This window comes from Acipenser ruthenus, chromosome 13 (assembly GCF_902713425.1).
Source record: "Acipenser ruthenus chromosome 13, fAciRut3.2 maternal haplotype, whole genome shotgun sequence".
Taxonomy (NCBI): domain Eukaryota; kingdom Metazoa; phylum Chordata; class Actinopteri; order Acipenseriformes; family Acipenseridae; genus Acipenser; species Acipenser ruthenus.
In genome coordinates this window covers 37397533-37416088 of record NC_081201.1, presented here as the reverse complement: position 1 = coordinate 37416088, position 18556 = coordinate 37397533, and the positions used below count along the sequence as shown (strand labels likewise).

The window sequence follows — 18556 nt, the reverse complement described above, 5'->3', positions numbered from 1 at the left end:
GGTGACGTGCTGCCTCAGACCAGGCTGCAGCAGCTGTGGGTTCCCCTCCAGCCGCTATTGCCTGTCAGCCCTGCCCCAGCAGTGCCTGGCACAACAGGTGAAGAATTTTTTTTAAGTTCCTGCTCTTCTTTCACTTTAAACCTTTCCTTGTTAATGAAATTCTCAAATCTCACAGTATTGCTAGCAATACCTACTAAGAGGGGGAAGCCAGTGTCTTATGCATTCCTCACCAATTCACCAGGAAAGAACATCTTCAAACCACAGCAACAAACATCAGGCAACCCCAACATTCCTTCCTCTAAGTATCTTAACAGACTCTTGAGTCCAGAGGCCAACGCACAGAGAAACAGTGACGCTAAAGAGATCTGAGCCACTGCGCTTTTATTTGGCAACATAATAATTAACGCACATATCCTTGAAATCCTTAGGGTGAGCATAATAACTAACAAATATACATCAGAATCACTTCACTTTAAAAATAAAGACTGTATCTAAAGCTGAGGAATCCTGATAAAAACAGAAAACAGAAACAGAAAATGTATGCAACAGGATTGCAAAGTTGGCTAGTAGGGGGTGACTAGGAGAACGAATCAATAAAATGAATATGTTAAGAAATCCAGCTTTCTTACCTGACTTCCGTTTGGAGGTGCCATAGTCCCTGAAAAAGAAACAACAACAGAAAGACATGGTTAGCACGAGGCGGAGGAGGGAAGAGTAAAGAGGGGGGTCCCACTCTAGGCTCCTATGTCTGCTATCCTTCATTAAAGCACACACCCAGGCAGCAAGTGATGCAGCCAGCACTGTGCTGAAAGATACAGAGAGAGAGAGAGAGACGGGGAAGCCAGCTGCTACTGCAGCACCAGACACCATCAAATCACGTGACAAAACAGCACCACCACACACCCTCTCCCTGCACTTAAAAGAATGAACCGCCCAGCTATATCAGGAGCTCTGTTCAACTCTCTACAATGTATTATTATTAAATTAGTCACATCGAAAACGAGGTGGCTCGTTAGGTAGACAGGGTGAGAGAGAGAGAGAGAGAGAGAGAGCGAGAGAGAGAGAGAGCGAGAGAGAGAGAGAGAGAGAGAGAGAGAGAGAGAGAGAGAGAGAGAGAGAGAGAGAGAGAGAAGGCTTTCTGCAGTCTCTATTTATAGAGCACACTGCAAGCTGCAAAGGCAACCCCCAATGATGCATGCAGAGCAACAGGCCCCCAAATACATCCAGGTATTGAAATCAACACACTGCACTTGAACAAAGAATTCAAAAGGAAGTCTCAATACCAGAATATTGCATAACGCAGTACAGGACCTCAATAATACAGAAGACATTACATATAATTATAATAGGTTATAGTATTCTCTATATGTGCACAGCAACGTTATAACTCTTACCAGGCTATGGTATACTACAGTAAACTTATCGCATATCATATTTTATTTTTAGTCAAAAAGTGAAAGTTCTTTCAAATAAATATTTTTATACTGCAGTAGTTCAATTTAAAGTAGTTCAACTGCAGCTAAACTGTCGTCTTATTAGATAAACTGCACGAGACAATAAGCACTGTCATAATCCGACACTTCAACAACAAACAGCTCTCCTAATCATTTGCCCATGTCAGTCACTGTTGTTGTGCACAGCTGAAGCAGAATCCTTAGAGCACCAGATACCAAAGCCTCACCCCACTCTACACTATACAGCACATGCTACAGATCCAAAGCAACAACCACAGGCATGTCTTTGCCCCCTTCCCAGATAATAGCACAGACACCCTTTTCAGTACACACTCCCCCCTCCTCCCCCGCCCTCAATCCCTGTTATTGTGGAGCCCTTTAAGATGAATATGCTCTTTCTGTATGTGTCTGTGAGCTCATTCTCGACATGTGAAAATGAACCTTATTGTGAGGGGGAGATACTGAGAGGCTGTCTCCAGTGCCCATCGCCCCGAGCGCAGAAGGGCCTTAAACTGGACTGACCACCCCCCACCCCCCCACCCTCCCCACCCTCCCCTTCAAAGGCTCTCGGTCAAAAACTTTCAAGCTTTTTTTCAAACACGGATTCTTTTTTGGGAGTGCAGCACAGATCACAGTGAGATACAGCACGCCATGCCTGCTTCTGGACAGAGCTAGACTGTCACAGAGGGGCTGGTAAAGGGAGTCCTGAATCGCAGCTCTGACAACGAGGAAAGTTAAGTCTTTGGCTGGTATCCTTCTTGTCTCCTGCTCCTTCGAGTGAAGGGTTTTTCATTACAATATGCATAACGGGTTGATAGTGCTAGCAGAGTGACATCACTGGTGAAATGAGTAGTAGCAAAGAGATTTTATGGAGTTAAATAAGAGGCATGAGTTTCAGATGGCAATTGTAACCAGGATATCAAAGACCATGGTGTCACACACGTGTAAGGAATGGCAAATGTGCCGACTGACTGTGATCAAGCTGTATAGACCAGGAGTTACAGAGAAGGAACTTTCATAGCCGTCTACCATTACACAAAATGCACACAGATCAATATGAAATGTATTTAAGTCATAGATTTTTCTCCTTCATTCCAAGTAATGAAATCACATTTAGCTTGTACTGCTGTGCTCAACCATACGCATGTCTGCAATAGAACACAGTGCTACAGGCAAAGCACACAAAAACTTGCATTAACTTAGCAACATGCTATAAGAGCTGAAAACAAAATGTCTGCCCGCTCATCCATATCCAATTCACGAAGAAGAAGAAGTCATACTGACACAGCAGTAGACAAAAAAGCATTTCAAAATGTATATCATATATTCCTCAGACTTCGAAACTGCAATAAGGAACTATTCTTAGGCTCGTTGTTTAAATTGGCTTTGGCTATTTCACACCCAACTGAAAACCATCCAAAAAATGTAATAAATAAAGAGACAAATAAAGAAACAAACAAACAAAGCTGTAAACGGTGTCCCTTGAGTAATACAATCTTGTTCAGTTTTGCCATTATTGGTAATAACTGAACTCTTGCCATTAAAAATGACTCGGTTAAGTAAATATGTGTAATAATATAATAACAAATTTTATTTGGCGATATCTTCTCGGGGTGATATTTTTCCAATAAATAAATAACTAAATAAATCGCCAAACTAGCCACAAACATGGATGTTTTTTTAAAAGAAATATAAGTTAATAGAAACTACCCATATGAAAAGAACATATGTTTTAAATATATGTTAAGTATAGTGTATACAATACATCATGCAATTGAAGTAATTGGTGTTGCAACAAATATATTGAACGATATTTTAAATATGTTAAACATATATTACCATTTGAGCAAAAGTATGTTAAAAATGTATTTTATGACCATCGGAGTAAATCAAGCTTCAAGATGTCTTCATCCAACGTCTACCACTGTCTCCCTTCTTGCCTACCCAATACTTAGTGAGACTATGTTTTGTTATTCTTTGGCAATTTATTGACTCTAGTTGTAAAACATCTGAAATGCATTACGGCATCACGTGACCAGTCCTGCCCTTCTTTGGACTGACCCATATCGCAGAGTTGAAATCAGGCTGTTCCCTGGAGTTTAATGTGCCCAGATTTGGCAGTCAATGTTTTTCCTATGGGTTGTAAAGAAAGAAATGTAGTGAAGTGGAGTACAACTAAAAAAAACTGTAAAATATTGAAGAAGATGTACATTTGGGGTCAGGGTTTGTATGTTTACCCTTTGCTGGCCTCTCCCTGCCCACACCTTAAAGTAATTGTAGCTTACAAAAGAATGCCATAAATCCTAGCCATTTTATGCTTCTATTTGCTACACAGGACTCAAGTGTGCAGTTTGGGCAGAAATATGTTGTAGCACATTTCAAAACATGAGATCTGGAGGCTCTTCATTTCAATGCCTTCATCTCAGGTTATTTGCACTTGCACTCCCTGGGTCCTCAGCAGTGGCTTCTGGGTCAAAGTATGTTTCTGGCTGAAAGTGTACCAGTCTGTAGGGGAACCAGCTGACTGGTCATTGACAGGAAAGAAGCCAGTAAATGGGTGGGGACAATTTCACCATCTAGGTGACATGACTCAGGAAGTCCAAAACAGCCTGAAAGCATGGCTTGCAAACAGAGCTATTTAGCGTACTGTAGTTCCATATATAATGCTTTAAATAGAAAATACATGTTTGCTAAGACATGTTTTTCTTTCAAACTGCACATTTGAGACCTATATAATGAATAAATGTGCATGGCGGAGAACATTCACTGACCTATTTTGTTAGCTACAAATACTTAAATACACACTGGTGTTTGCACATTTGTTTCATTTATGTAAAAATGTAGAACTGGAAAAGCCTCATTGTGGTTTGCAAGTCATTTCCATGGGCTTGTCTGTAATACATCTCTACGGTAGTCAAACACTGCAGTCTCCTGATTCCAAATGATGGATCAATCACTGCCAAAGTGGAGTGATAATGTAAAACAAGTTTACCAGCAGCCCTACTGCAGCTAAGCAATACTCTGTAAGATGAGCCAAAAGAGCTGGCAGGGATTCTCAAACCGTGCATTCTCTTCCTTTTCTAGACCAACATTCACCCCAGGGGTTGCACAGGGAAAATAAACGAAGCGAGATGCATGTGGCCTGCAGAAAGATCTGCTCCCCTTTGACACGGCACGCATCTGGAAGTTTTATTTAATGTCTTCGTTCAGGTTGATTTCTAAGGTCAAAGTTGTATAGGAGTTTTTCCAGGATAAATATTTAAATATTTAAATACATAATAAATAAACCAGGCAAAAAAAAAGCTATCAAAATTATTACAGATCAAAAATATGAACTGGTCCAAGTCAGCGGGCATTCTCTAAGTAAGAGATGCCACTGACAGCAAAGTTCAGCGGCTACCATGGTGTGGATCTTCAGCAGGACAGCAGTTCTGAGCGGTGTCAAAAGGCATGGTGACCATTTCCAATACAGGAGCAGCCTTGTGGCTGTCTGTCCAAGTCCTGGACAGGCACAGCACTGTGGTTAATGAATGCCTCACACCAATTCCAATGTCTCCCTCTGACTGACTGAAGCAGACCTCATCCATTAGACGGGGGTCTCAAGAGGTCAATGCACTGAAAAAGATAATAGCATTTGGACCTCATATCACTAATGAGGGTGAAGGGGAAGCTGGCAGGACACACATTAGCTTCATTAGAACACACAGTAAAAATGTCTGAATGGAGAGATGCATTGCTTTGTGCAGACACCACTGTACTGTCAGGGGTGAACATTTGGTGCTATGGCGCTGGATTCTCACACCAGGATACCTCATACAGCGCCAGCAACATTACATTCTGGTGCCAGTAGACATGTTTATATTTTTGTATTTTAATTTTTTATTCTTTAACAACCATAGATGATGATAATTTCTCATTGGGTCTGGACTAGTCACATGACCCACCCACACTCATCCACAGACAGAGGAGAGAAGGTTTGTGTGGGAAGTTTTTGATAATTTAGCACCAGTAGGCTCTCTAGTGCTAAACTGTCAAAATAGTTTAGCACCAATTATCAAAATGATTTGCACCCCTGACTGCAGTGATTCCTGCTCCGGTAAGTCAGAGAATTGGAGGCTATTGACTTGATAAGGTTCCTTATGAAGAACAACAATTATAAAAACGAATCCGCACACTGGTTCCCTGTAGCAGGTAGCTTGTGCAGGGAGGGAGTTTCCCTTGGAGGCAGGATGATTTGCAGGTACAGCACAGGAAGTCATCACTGAAGGAATCTCTCTCTTTTCATTATTCTCTTACAGAGGGGAAGGGTAGCAGCCAGCACTGAACACTGCATGGGGGCGCAAAGCACACAAGCCTCTGTACTTAAGAGGAGACATGAAGCAGATCGTTTCAATCTGCTTTGCAGACATACAAATCCCAAAGTACAAACTGTTGAAGACCATGGCTGTCTGACCAGATCCTCTCCAGCCCAGCTCCAGTAGAAATCACAAGAAGAGGGAAACGCAGAATTACGGATCAATGCAAAGCGAGTCAAAGATTCAACTTTTTTTTACTTCTTGAATACCAAATGTGTGCATCTTTCTCTTTTACTGTTGCCCAGTATAAAAAAGGAACACATTAAGACAAATGTCTTTCTCTGTGAATTTGAATGTTAAAATATACAACACTGTGGATAGATGCACAGGATATTTTTGCTATTGCTGACGCAAGCAGATGCTGTCCTGAATTCATCAGGAATTCAAAGAATTCATTCCACTGGAAATCTGGGATTCACAGGAAAAGCGCTGGGCCAAAATTCATAAAAAATATATCCAGACACTGGACGTATTTATCTTCCCTCTAATCTCCGCATGGGAGCTGTCCCTTCATCCAATTAATAACACAGGACCCTTGTGCACAGTGTCTATTGGACTCCAGTCAACAGGGAGAGAGATATTTATTTTTCAAGGGGAAAAAACAGAACCTTTAGCTCCCTCTGGTGGGAACTTTCAGGGTTTTTTTTTCCCTCATATTACCATACCTTTCAATCTTCTCAACTATTTCACAAACAGTTTCACCATATATATTATAAAGTCATATATATATATATCAAATGTACTTTGAGTAGGAAATGATACTTGCTAGGCAGGACTGGATAATGCAGACAACGTTTTTTCAATAGTATTGCAGTACAGAAACGCGCCATCATATGGCAGTAAAAAAAACACTTTATAATAAGACTACATAAAACGAACACTTTATCATGTTAAACAAATGGATTTAGTACAGCATTGTATTTCAGATACACATCAAGAAGTTTCTTTCTACAGAACCTGTATCTTTTTCTTTATTTAGCACCGGTACCTGTAACAATTTTAGCATACTACTGTATGTTAATATAGTGATTCAGTAGTGTTTGAGTGTACATGTCTCACTTCTGGGTCACAAGGTGTTCCTGAAAACCACCACACCCCAGTCAGAGCAGTGCAGTGTGTAGGGGCCCTGTGGAGATACCTAGAGAGCCTGGGTCTCACAGCATGTCTGTGTCAGAGACTCCCTCTGAACATGACCCCAAGGCACCTATTGAGGAAAATATCCCAGCTTGGGAACAAGGGTCTCTGGAGCAATCAAATAAAGCAATAATAAAGGTAGTGTTAATATCAGCAGGAGTTTGTCTATTTCACCTTTTACACTCACAAGCACTTAACAGCAGAGAGCAGCCCCTTCCTGTAATACAAAGCTTTCATGCTCGCTTGAGACAGAGCATGGCTCTGGAAAAAAGGGCCCAACTACCATTTTATGTATCGCATGCACTCAGTGTTTAAACAAGACAGTCGTGTTCTGCAGCTCCAAGACAGGAAGGGTTCAATAGAATGTCTGGCCACCACACTAAAGTGATTCCGCTGCAGCCAGCTGGGAAATGGAATGTTGTTTGGAGGCTTGTTGTGGTTCATTTCTGAAAGCAGCAGCAGCATCAATTCCTGGGAGCTTATTTCTATACAGGCCTGGATCAAATTCAGCACACAGACCTTGCCAGCTAGAACAGTAGGGTTTCAAGTTAACTCGGCACTTTTCTAGGGGGTGCTGTGTTTTCTGTTTTGTTTTAGTATACATTATTTGTTGTAATAAAACATGTGCTGCTTTGACAGTCATGGAGACAGGAGCTCTCCGTCCACTGAGCAGATTCGATACGTTCTGTTTTTTTTTGGTGACCAGTAGCTTACTGCTTTGTATCTCCTGTCTTCCTTTATCAGACTTCTCACAGCTGAACCACACATGTATCTCAGCATTGTTCTGACAGATCCAGCCTTCAGACAGCGGAGAGAAGATAGCTGTTTAATCCCATTCTGAGGTACTGTATCTGTATCATGATAAGCAATAGGGCCTGTGGCTGGCACATCTCATTTCTGCATACTGGTGGCCTCCTCCCACAAGGCGGGTATTTCGTTCGCCTAACAAAAACCGTCGGACTCGAGACGTTAAACAGCATTAGCTTATGTTGTGGGAGCTGAAGCATCCCAGACTGAATGGCTTGAGTGAATTGTAACTGGATGAGTATCAATCAACTGCAGGACCAATTACTGGCTCTTGGGAAAGGTAGTACTGTACGCACTTTCCACCTGTTGCTTACTGTAGTACTGACGGCCCACCACACATGACAGTCCTACCACAGTACTTCAACATGGTTAGGAATATTCTTTTATTCTGCAGGGTATGATTCACTACATATGCACGCTGTAGATTTGTACCGCCAGCGCACAGCAATGTTAATAAGCATCTAGTGTAGTGTAACACAGCGTCACTTTTAATGTATTTTTATTTGCACTTTCACAATATTGTTTGTCACAGTATAATTAACAATAATAATAATAATAATAATAATAATAATAATAATAATAATAATAATAATAATAATAATAATAATAATCTAAGTGATACTAATTAAACTTTGACAAACAGTATTGTGAAAGTGCAAATAAAAGTCACTGATGTCGAAGAACAATGCGGCAGCAGTGTCTGTTTAAACACTGGTACCAAACAGACTCTTAAGGCCACTGCAGTTCTTTCTGCTGTCCAGCTCCTTTGCAGGGAGAGTCAGCTGGAACCCGCTCTGATTGCTTCCTCCCGTGCTAGGCCTTCAAGCTGCATGTTTGTTTTTGATCAAATCAGTCCTTTTAAGCCACAAAAACTGGAGGGAAACGGGTTCATTTGTTTTATTTTGGTTTCATTGCTCATTTCCTATGGGGGTGGGTGTAAAGTGAAACTCACTGAAACTCAGAGGTGTTTTCAAAGTTCCTGTGGCCTTTTAGAAAAGCTGAATTAAAAATGAACAGCACGTGAACAACCACACCTCCGCTATCCCCGGAACATGCCCCACTGTATCTTTAATAATGAAGAAGCAGGTCTGGTGGTGCTGTGTGTTATGAAGCTGACGTAGTGTCTTTTTGTCCCTGCACCCCAACGGGCACACTAGATGAACAAGGCCAGTGTCCTCTTATTCCACACTTTACTAAGCTGATGGCAGGTGGAGTAAATGCAGGTTTCGCTAAGCAGAACATCCACCTGTGTAATCAGCTCAGCTAACAACAGCATACACTGTACACTGTGCATGCACCAGTACCATTGCAGCAGCGTGCGACATACTGTAAATTCACAACAGCAAAGTGCACTGTACAGTAAGTCTAAATGCTTGGAAACCGTGAGTGGAAAGCACTTGCTGTAGGACTGAACCCATGACTGGATTAAGATCCTGCTGAAGTCCAGATTTAATAATGTGTTGACAACTTGTGAGGCCTCCTACCAGCTGGGGCGACATCATGCACACTTCTGTAATCTTGTTAAATCTTATCAAATAGACAGTGTCTTAACCTCATCCCCAGTGAGTGTGTATGGGGTTGGGGGGGGGGGGGGTGCAGAGAGACTTAAAGGAAGTCTCCAGCTGAGGTCAGGCATACAGACCCTGGTTTTTATCCCCTCCGTTTTCTGACAATGATTGCCGGTGAGTGGAGCAGTCACTCCATGTCAGCTTGCGTTGTTGGGTTACTTGCATTGCTTCAGTTGAGAGGATTTTGTTCCAACTTTTAATTAAGGAAAAACAACACTGTGACTGCAACCCAGCTGGAGTTTATCACTGCAATCAATCAATCAATCAATCAATCAATCAATCAATACTTTATGTATATAGCGCCTTTCATACAAAAAGTATATCAAAGCGCTCCACGGGACAAAACAGAAGAACATCTAAATATAATTCATGTGTATAGAAGGGCCATCCAAATAAAACAATAATTTACTTAAGCTATCATTCTGCATGAGGTCACTGTACAACCTTTCATTTGTTTCCATTAAAACACTGGTAGTTGTTCCAATATGTTAAAATCAAAAGGCGTACTAACTACAGAAGAAAATAACCGGAGTATTATATTTATTCCATAACAGTGATCCAATAATAACACTTTCTCTCTGTTGACAGTTGCAAACTATGAGGACTTAACAGTTCATGGGTTTGCAACGCAATTTTAACCATACACCTTTTAATCAAACATCTTTAACAACAACCAATGTTTCAGTATTGGTTGTTGTTAAAGATGTTTCTTGGGTTTGGCTTCTAAAATAAACACGGTTGCATGTCTCAGTGCTGTGTTACAGACGAGAGTCGGGTTCATTTTCACAATGGGTTGCTTTGTTTGGCAATTCACAGCTCAGTCCTGTTGCTTGTGTGCCTGTGTATGTGGGAATTGTGCTTTTATTGGTTTCTGTTTGGCTTCAGATGGTGCTGAGCAGGTGGGAATGAATGTTTTCACCAAGGTGAAAACAGGATGTATTAAAACTATGTGTGACAGAGCTTACAGCTTGCATTGAAGCCCACCTGCTGGGCACTCGTGCAAGAGGAGATTGTGGGCTGAGCAGGCTGTCTACAGAGAGACCTGTAGGGAGGTCACCAGCTGGCTTCAGCATGCACACCCTCCAGGTTGTTAAATATGCAGGAGGACTGAACTGAAGGGCACGACCCACCCGTACACACATGCACAAGTGCACAGAGTATATAAACCTGCCTTTTATCTACTTGACCTTGTAACTATCGTCCTGGGACTACGGTCCCTTTAGAGCCCCACCTGTCACTCAACTGTGTTCCAACAGGTCTATAAAACCAATACACATGCCCCTATTTTGCCTTGTGGCTTATATATATTAGACATATGCATTTAAAAATTATTTATTTAAAAAAAATACCAGGACCATTTGTGTTAACTTAGTACCAAAAAAAAACTGTCTCCCATTTTGACTTTCTGTAGGCCGTGTTATGTAGTTGTTTGGTCTAGGAGCAGAACACCACTGGAAACTAGTGGTGGCTCTGAGGAACAAAACCTTCAACAGAGTTATACCCCAGCCTCATGCAAATTCTGTGTCCAGATGAACTATTTTACATCATATGTTGTCCATACCTCATCCCCGAGGTAACCAGCCAAGGCTGCTGTGAGTTTCGTGCTACAATATATAAATGTATATCCCATTTGTAAAGATTTAAATTGATGTAATTATGTTGTCACTTCAAACCACGACATTAATGCCTTTCATTTGTTGAATACTGCCAAAACAAGCAGCAAAGTGAGAATGCTTTGATAAGTCCTGTCTTTCAGTGGGTGTCACTAGTTACTTGTCAGCAGTGTTTCAGGAACCATTAGCCTTCACTTTCACTGACCTTAAACAAGAAAGTCACTGAACTAACCTCTAGCTCTTCACCAGCATCTCAATTCTAAAATCCCTGGGGATCCAAAGACTTCAGCGCTTTCCCAAGAAAGGTCCCCATGCCTTTTTAATTGATGGAACAATGAGCTGCAGCCAAGGCATCCATCGTCATCTTTTTTTAAACGGGTTCAACTTTAAACATCTCTGTACAGAAAAAAGCTAAGCGACTGGCTTCAGGCCACATCTGCGTCAAGGCTGATTGAAATCTAAAAGAAGAGAATACAAGAACAAACGCGAGGTCGCAGGCAAGTTAAGCTGATAAAGAGAGGACTTCAAAAACGATGCTCGAGCTGAACATAAGCCATGAACATGTGGGCGCTTTGTAATGTTGTATTCACCCTGCCTGAAACATGTTATTAAACAAGCTTGCTGCTAGCGTCATTAAAAAATGATGATGTGTTTGTTTTCTTGAGTAGTTCTGGCCCTGGTATTGCATTTTGAGGAAAGCTCTGAGGGGATTGTGTTTTTTCAGCTAAAACAACATTTCTCTAAAAATCTCCAACTGTACTTTCTACAATCAGTTTGGCAATACTGTAGGGTGATTGAAGCCACGTGGGTTTAGAATCATTACCAATGACCGAATTGTTGCAGACAGTCCCTATGTGGGACGAGGTCTTAAATACTGCTGTATATTCCACTAGAATAAATCAGTATGAAGCAGAGACAATGCAATACAGTAAAACAATAAAAACAACCCAGATTGCAATAGTACTAGTGTGCTCTGAAGTACTGAGGTTAAAATCATTAGTGTTAGGACCAAGCCTTGCAATATCTCCCCATAATTGTATTACTGTGTCGGTACTTTGGGTATGCTTTTGGCATCGATGAAATCTGTTCTTAAAGCAGTTTACGGGTACTATTAGAGGTCTGGTTCTGTATGACCTGACTCACCTCATTCCAAAGCATGCCCCTTTAAGAATACTTTATTACCGTACTTGCATGTCACACCATATCGAGACATTCATGACACCTCATCCTGTTCCAATCCTTTCATTACTCACAGCAGGCGTTTTTCAAAGAGCTTCAAGTGGAGCAGGGTACATTACCACCTTTTCCTTTTTTTAAAGAGCCATAGAGTATGTGATGCCCAGTGCTGTTTGACACTCTGAAATTGAATTCACAACTTTAAGAAGCTTTGAGATAAGAATTCTGAGGCATGCAAATGAATGCATTCCGTTACAATGTGCTTATTAGCAACCTAATGCTTTATGAATGCAGCCCCTTGTCTCCTTAGCTAACCGAATTCAAGGTTTTAACTTGTTAAGCTTCTGCTGTTAAATTATAAATAGGGAGCAACCATGATGATCTCCTAATTAGTATCAGTTATTGGATTTCTGAAGGTATTTTAATGTTGTGTAAAATACTGCATTATATTTTATCGTTTCATTTCTTGCTCGTGCTTTTTGAATATACTGACGCTGCAGCTGCTCTCTAGTGAGACACTGTTGAATGCAGATTTTTTCATGGCTTGAAAGAAATGGTATCGGGTGCTAGGAACGAATGACTGGGTTAATATGCTGACAGGCAATTTTTTCATCTAACTCTCTTGACATCTGTAGTTGGTTGGAAATGCTTTTTGTTGATGTCATTGGATTTTATTACACTATTTTCCTGGCTCCCTGTGGTTCTCTTTTTCAGTTTTAATGTGGATTGGGGGGGGGGGGGCGGGGGGGAGGCAGAGAGGGTGAGTCTAGAGTACCTGTTGCAATACAGTGCTGATGTCAGTTTGATGCCTTCTTACTGTACACTCTTTTCCACATAAAAACGAAACAGCCATGACACCACTTTGTTCCATTATCAACTAAATATCCCACCATTGACAATTACCACAATTTTAACTATGGCTGTCACTGTTAGAAACTATTTTAGATCTTCAACTATAGTCCCAGATTGAACTGCCTTGACTACTTGGGTTTCCCTTGACCAAGAAGCTCACAACACTGCAGGAAATATGAAGAACCTCAACCCCAGATTAAAGTGGGACCCTCAGCGGGGAAAACAAGCCTTCACTGGCTGTGAAGCGTTCCGACCGGAAATCTCCAAACTCTTGTATTTTAATATCTACTTTTGAATGCCGAAGGCTGCATCCTACTGTTTTTTTAGACCTGAAAGGCTGCCTTTGTCTGCACTCTCCTCCTCCTCACCCTGTATTTGATGAAGTGCACAGATTGAAAGACAGAGACGGCACTGTCTTTATCATCATATGAAAAGAAAACTGAAGCAGCTACGATTGCCTCTATCAATGCACATGTATTTCAAATGTGACTGTCTAGCTTGGGAGAAACAGGACTGAAGCAGATAGGATTGCCGCTATCAATGCACATCTATTTCAAATGTAGCATTCTCCTTCACTGTGGCACACTGCCCCAAATATACACAAAAATGGGATTAGGAAAAACAACCTAATTCAACATGCAATGAAGTTTCCATCTCCACAGTTGGGTGGCTTGGCTTAAAATCCAAGTGGGACTTCTCACTTACAAGTATCTCCCATTTCACACTAACCTCTCTGCACTCCGTTAACTTTCTGGATTAATGTGAATCCAACATCACTTGAGCTCTCGCACCTCTCTCTCCCCCTGCAGGACCTGTCATGATACATCTGGTCGGCCAGATTGGGCAACAAAGAAGGTGATCAATCTATCCAGGGTTACCTTCCCTATTTCAATTATATCTTTCAGTCGTGTCTGCATAAACAAAAGAAGGTTACAGAGTACCCGTGAAATCCCAGTGGTGCACAATGGCTTTGGTAATTCCCTAATCTGTGGAGACGGCACTCGGCTGACACACGATGGTATGTGATCTGGGGTTTACAGCTTGGCAGGCAGCCTGTTCCCCACTGCACGGTGATCATGTTGGAAAACCCAAGCTGCCTTATCTAATTCAATACCTATCTCACATTAACAGACCATAGTAGACTACAGCCTTTTAATTTATTGTGTCTGCATGCTATAATACGATCAAGAAAAATATTACCCCCAGGTATCCAGTGTCTTATCTGCATTCCATAGTGAGGGTTGCTCTTGCTTGTAAGTTAATATGTATGGAAGACCGGGGTCTTGTGAGCAATGTGGATGGTCATTTTATGTTTTATTCTATAAAGGAACTTTTACCATCACACCTCCTTAGAAACAGCTTGTGTCTGTGATTAAATTGATTGTTTCCCACATCTGAAATTGTGGTAAAATGTGATGTGGAATATTTGTGAATAGCACTTCAACTGGGCTCGGAATAATGATGGGGATCAGACACTACATTACTGTTTGATTCAATCCACAGGAAAATACTGTTTTCAGCCAAACCTTTTCGATTCACACAAGGAAATGCAGGGCCATGATATAGTATAGTACTCGAGTCAAAGCAATATGGATTCTATTATGCTCTTGTGTGAATCCTTTCACAGATTTATGGAGTCCACATGACATCCTGACTTCTTCAGTCTTAGGGTTTGTTGATAAATCATACATATGTTAACTTTTAAATTATTTCATCTACATGGAACTACTACAAGTATCCTCCTTCATTTTTGTTTTGGTAGTTCATACTTACAGTGTGAGAAAGGTCAGTTTTCCCAGTCTTGTTCTATTTCCAAATCTTAATGTTGATCTTTGCTCTAAGCAAAGGGTGGGAAGAGCTCCCCAGCCATTAAACCAGTCCCCAAAGTCAAGTGGGATCCAGCTTCCATTCATTCAGACACATCAGGCTCCGTTGTGTTCTGTTCAGATGTGCTGGTTTTTATTTTCTAAAACATATTCGTAATCTATCTGGAGTGGGGATGGCTAGCCTAGTTCCTATTGGTTGATCAAATGAACATGTACGGGTGACCCTCCTCAGTTCCTATTGGTTGATTGACATCATGACGATGTCAGAGTGACTGAAACTTTTGGATTCTTTAGAATCTGATATTGCCTGATCCAGCCATCTGGACTGGTGGAACTGATTCAGCTTCATACCTGGGTGACTGTAAGCTATGTGTTTTAGGTCTGATTTATTGTTCCTGGAGAAAGCATAACCAATCCATTGCCTGAGTGCAGAAGGCTCATGTCTGGAGCAGCAACTGTTGCCTTTGCCTACAGTTTGGATAACATCTGTACAGAACATCCAGCTGCTCATATGGCCAGAGGTGACAAACGTGCCATCGATAATACCTTTAGTTAACACAAATAGTTATTGAATGCCAATAGACCCTCTGATAATAACCAGTGAGAACAAGCGTTGTGTCCTCTTTAGATCTCCAGTGCTGTGAATGCATTGTTCTTGTTACTTCATTATTTTCCCTTTCTCTTGACAGTTCCACTCATCTAACAATCTCTCAGGCATTTTTTCTACTTGGTCCCACAGCCTAAGCATAAATGATGCATGCTACTAAAAAACAGCACATTCCTGTAACACACCAAGCCTAGCTTCACAATCCCTTCCAAGGACATAGCAAAACTGTTATGTACATATATTTAGGATGTATTTTAGATAAGCACTCCCACCCATATTCATATTATTGTAATATTTAGAAATCAAACTAAATACAAGACTTGGACAAACAGGTTTGTTTACATCCCAGTGTTCAAGAAATTCCCATCCTTTTGGTCCTGTTCTCATATCAAACAGTGAAGATAGCATCCAATGAGCTTCATCTCTAATTAAGAGATGGCATCTTTCAGTGCATAATTTAGTTTGAAGCACTTCAGAGATAAAAAGAAATAATTCCCAGAGTATGAAATCAACTTCAATCAAGACACAGTTCACTGCACTAAACACTGCTGTAGCTTCACTGAAATCCAAACAGTTCTCAGCTTCCTCTGTTCAAAGCCAACTTCTCATTTTTCAGAAAACACTTCAGTTTAATATTGCCATACCTTTAGTTAACACAAATGCCAATAGCCCCTCAGATAATAACCAGTGAGGAACGTATCTGTATTTCCACTGACACATTACAGCAATAAAACACCAGTAATTACAAACTAATTGTCATAATAAGAGTTCATATTTGCCTCAGACCCTTTAATTACAATACATATTTTGTTTAAAACAAAATATGTATTGTAATTAAAGATAGTAGAGATTCTTCAGCCAGACAACCGATTCAACTGCTGAATACCGCACTGCCATTAGGCTATTACTGCACTTGGACTAGAGTTAATTCAATTGTAATTCAGCTTTAAATTAAACACATTATGCTCATGTAACTGCTGATTAATTGATGCTGAACCACACCATGTTGGCACTTACACTGCATTTTGTACTGCTGTCACGATACACTGTCGTTATTTTCTAAATGTATTGCTTGTTTAGAAGCAGTGATGTGTTTAATATGGCCTGGGACATTTGGCAGGCATGTGGCAGCCACCTATATGTTAAGAAAACTCACTCTTTTGGGGGGTTGAGGTCATCGGGCCGGGTCTCGAAGAATCGCAGCACGTACTCGCTCTGGGAGATGAGGGGTGGGAGCCGCACCAGTGACTGTGAAACAGGATGAAGCAAAAGACTGAGGAAATGGAGGATGCAATACAACAAGCAGGCATGGTGCAGGAACTGCTCAACCCCCTGTACTTTAACAATGACAAGAGGAATACAAATAATGAAGAAGCTAATTAAACGCAGCCCTTGAAAAAAATGTACTTATCAGCCTTTTTTCTGCTCTCTGTTCAAGCATATTTATCTTGAGTGCGGAAGTGTCATTAACAATGAAAAGACCTTGACTTCCCTCTTCATAGGAAAGGGGGGTCGATGAAGGGCAACCTCAAGGAAGGGAAGACAGAGTCTGATAGGGGGACAGCAAGAGGAAAACAGATGGTGGAAGACAGCACAGGAGCACACATTCAGTCATCACTCTTATATTAAGTAAATATGCACTTTCATTCTGCAAAACTATCTGAAAGCAAGGCATCTAAAAAGAGATTGATCTACCCTAGTGTAGTACTAGATAATATACTTTAAAATGAAAATACATGCTTGCTACAACATGTGTTTCTTTCAAAACTGCACTTTGACACCTATAAAGGGAATGCAAGTGTCTAGCAGGTAAGACTTATGGAATGATTTTGTCAGCTACAACCACTTTAAGCCTGTCATTAGCTTAAAATATGACACAAAACATAAACACGTCAGTGGACATGAATAGTCATGTGATGCAAATCTATGCATTGTCTGCCTGACAGCAGCTACAGTGTAGACAACAGACTTCCAGGTCACAAGGTCACATTCAAGTTGGTATGTTACTATAGGCAGGATGTACAGACTGAATGATATTTTCTCTCTTACCCTACAGTATTCATCAATTGGCTTCAGCCTCTTTATGGCAACATCTCTGACATGGCTTCGCCGGAACAGAATTTTACCTGCCAGGAAAAGAAAACGACACTCAGGGGCCTGTCAGACACAGCATGGGATGAAGACCCCAGACATTGACACAGGGAAAACCTGCAGGTTCTGCACATGTGTTTAACCCATATGCAGAACCCAGTCATCATGAATATTATATACATTGCAAACCAGTCAGGTACTGAATGTGCTGAATGAATTAGCAGCCATGCTTTTAAGAATACGTATTTGCACCAGTTTAACTTATCTAACATGGTTTGTCCTTTTCCTTATTTCTAGTTGTGGTAGCAGTCTTCGAACAGGTTTGAAAATGTTTGCTTTTATATGTATACTAGATATGTTTATATTCTAGCTGCCCTCACTGCAAGCCATATTCATACAAGTTATTCTGGCAATGGAAAATGCATATAAGCACATGCAGGACACGGTTAAATCTGCCAGTGTAAGCTTAGTGCTAATCTTGCTAATATATTAAAAGTGTTTATTGCTGAAAATTAATTATTCCCCTTTTATCTACAACATGTTCTGTAGTGGAAAGTTTGAACCGTGCTTTTGAATAAGAAGTGTAATAACAGAATATTTGTTTTGCCATTACGAAACCAATGTGTAAACATTGCACTGAAACATGATCCCATGTTTTAGAAGTCAGTGGTACAGCAAACAGAGCAGGTAAATGCATAGAGGATCTGCTGTCAAAACATCATACAGGCACCACTGAAGATAAGCAGCTTTTCCTTCCCAAAATACCACTTCAATTATTAAAACTGGCATAACTAGCTTTTATACTGATAGAAATTAATTATGTATAAATAAATTACTCAGGAGGATAATGTAGGATTGTACTTGCAGTTCTGTGTATTTTACTGTGTATTTTTTTCTATCTGCCACTAGGTGGCAGATAGAAAACCCACGTGTTTCTCTGGACCCCTCAACAGCAGCTCTGCCTCTTGCTTGACAGCACAGAGCTGCTGGAAGCTGTGTATATGGGTTTCTCTGGACCCCTCAGTGGTCACTACTGTAGTTCGCTTTGTCACGTCAGCTACAAGAGATTGTCA

General features: G+C 40.9%; 1 protein-coding gene across 6 annotated transcripts in view; it reads right to left on the bottom strand.

Moving 5' to 3' along the window:
• The window catches only part of LOC117418091 (SH3 and PX domain-containing protein 2A-like), a 90648-nt gene that overhangs the window by 44327 nt on the left and 27765 nt on the right, over positions 1 to 18556 (bottom strand). For 3 of the 6 annotated variants that reach the window (XM_034030671.3, XM_034030673.3, XM_034030672.3), the window contains exons 4-6: positions 17442 to 17518; positions 16549 to 16640; positions 630 to 658 (exon numbers count right to left, since the gene is read on the bottom strand). In XM_034030671.3, the coding sequence (XP_033886562.2) occupies positions 630 to 658; positions 16549 to 16640; positions 17442 to 17518 (198 nt within the window). Of the gene's footprint in view, positions 1 to 629; positions 955 to 16548; positions 16942 to 17441; positions 17530 to 18556 lie in introns of those variants that run through there. The other 3 variants (XM_058985279.1, XM_058985278.1, XM_058985277.1) reach the window with 3 other exon arrangements.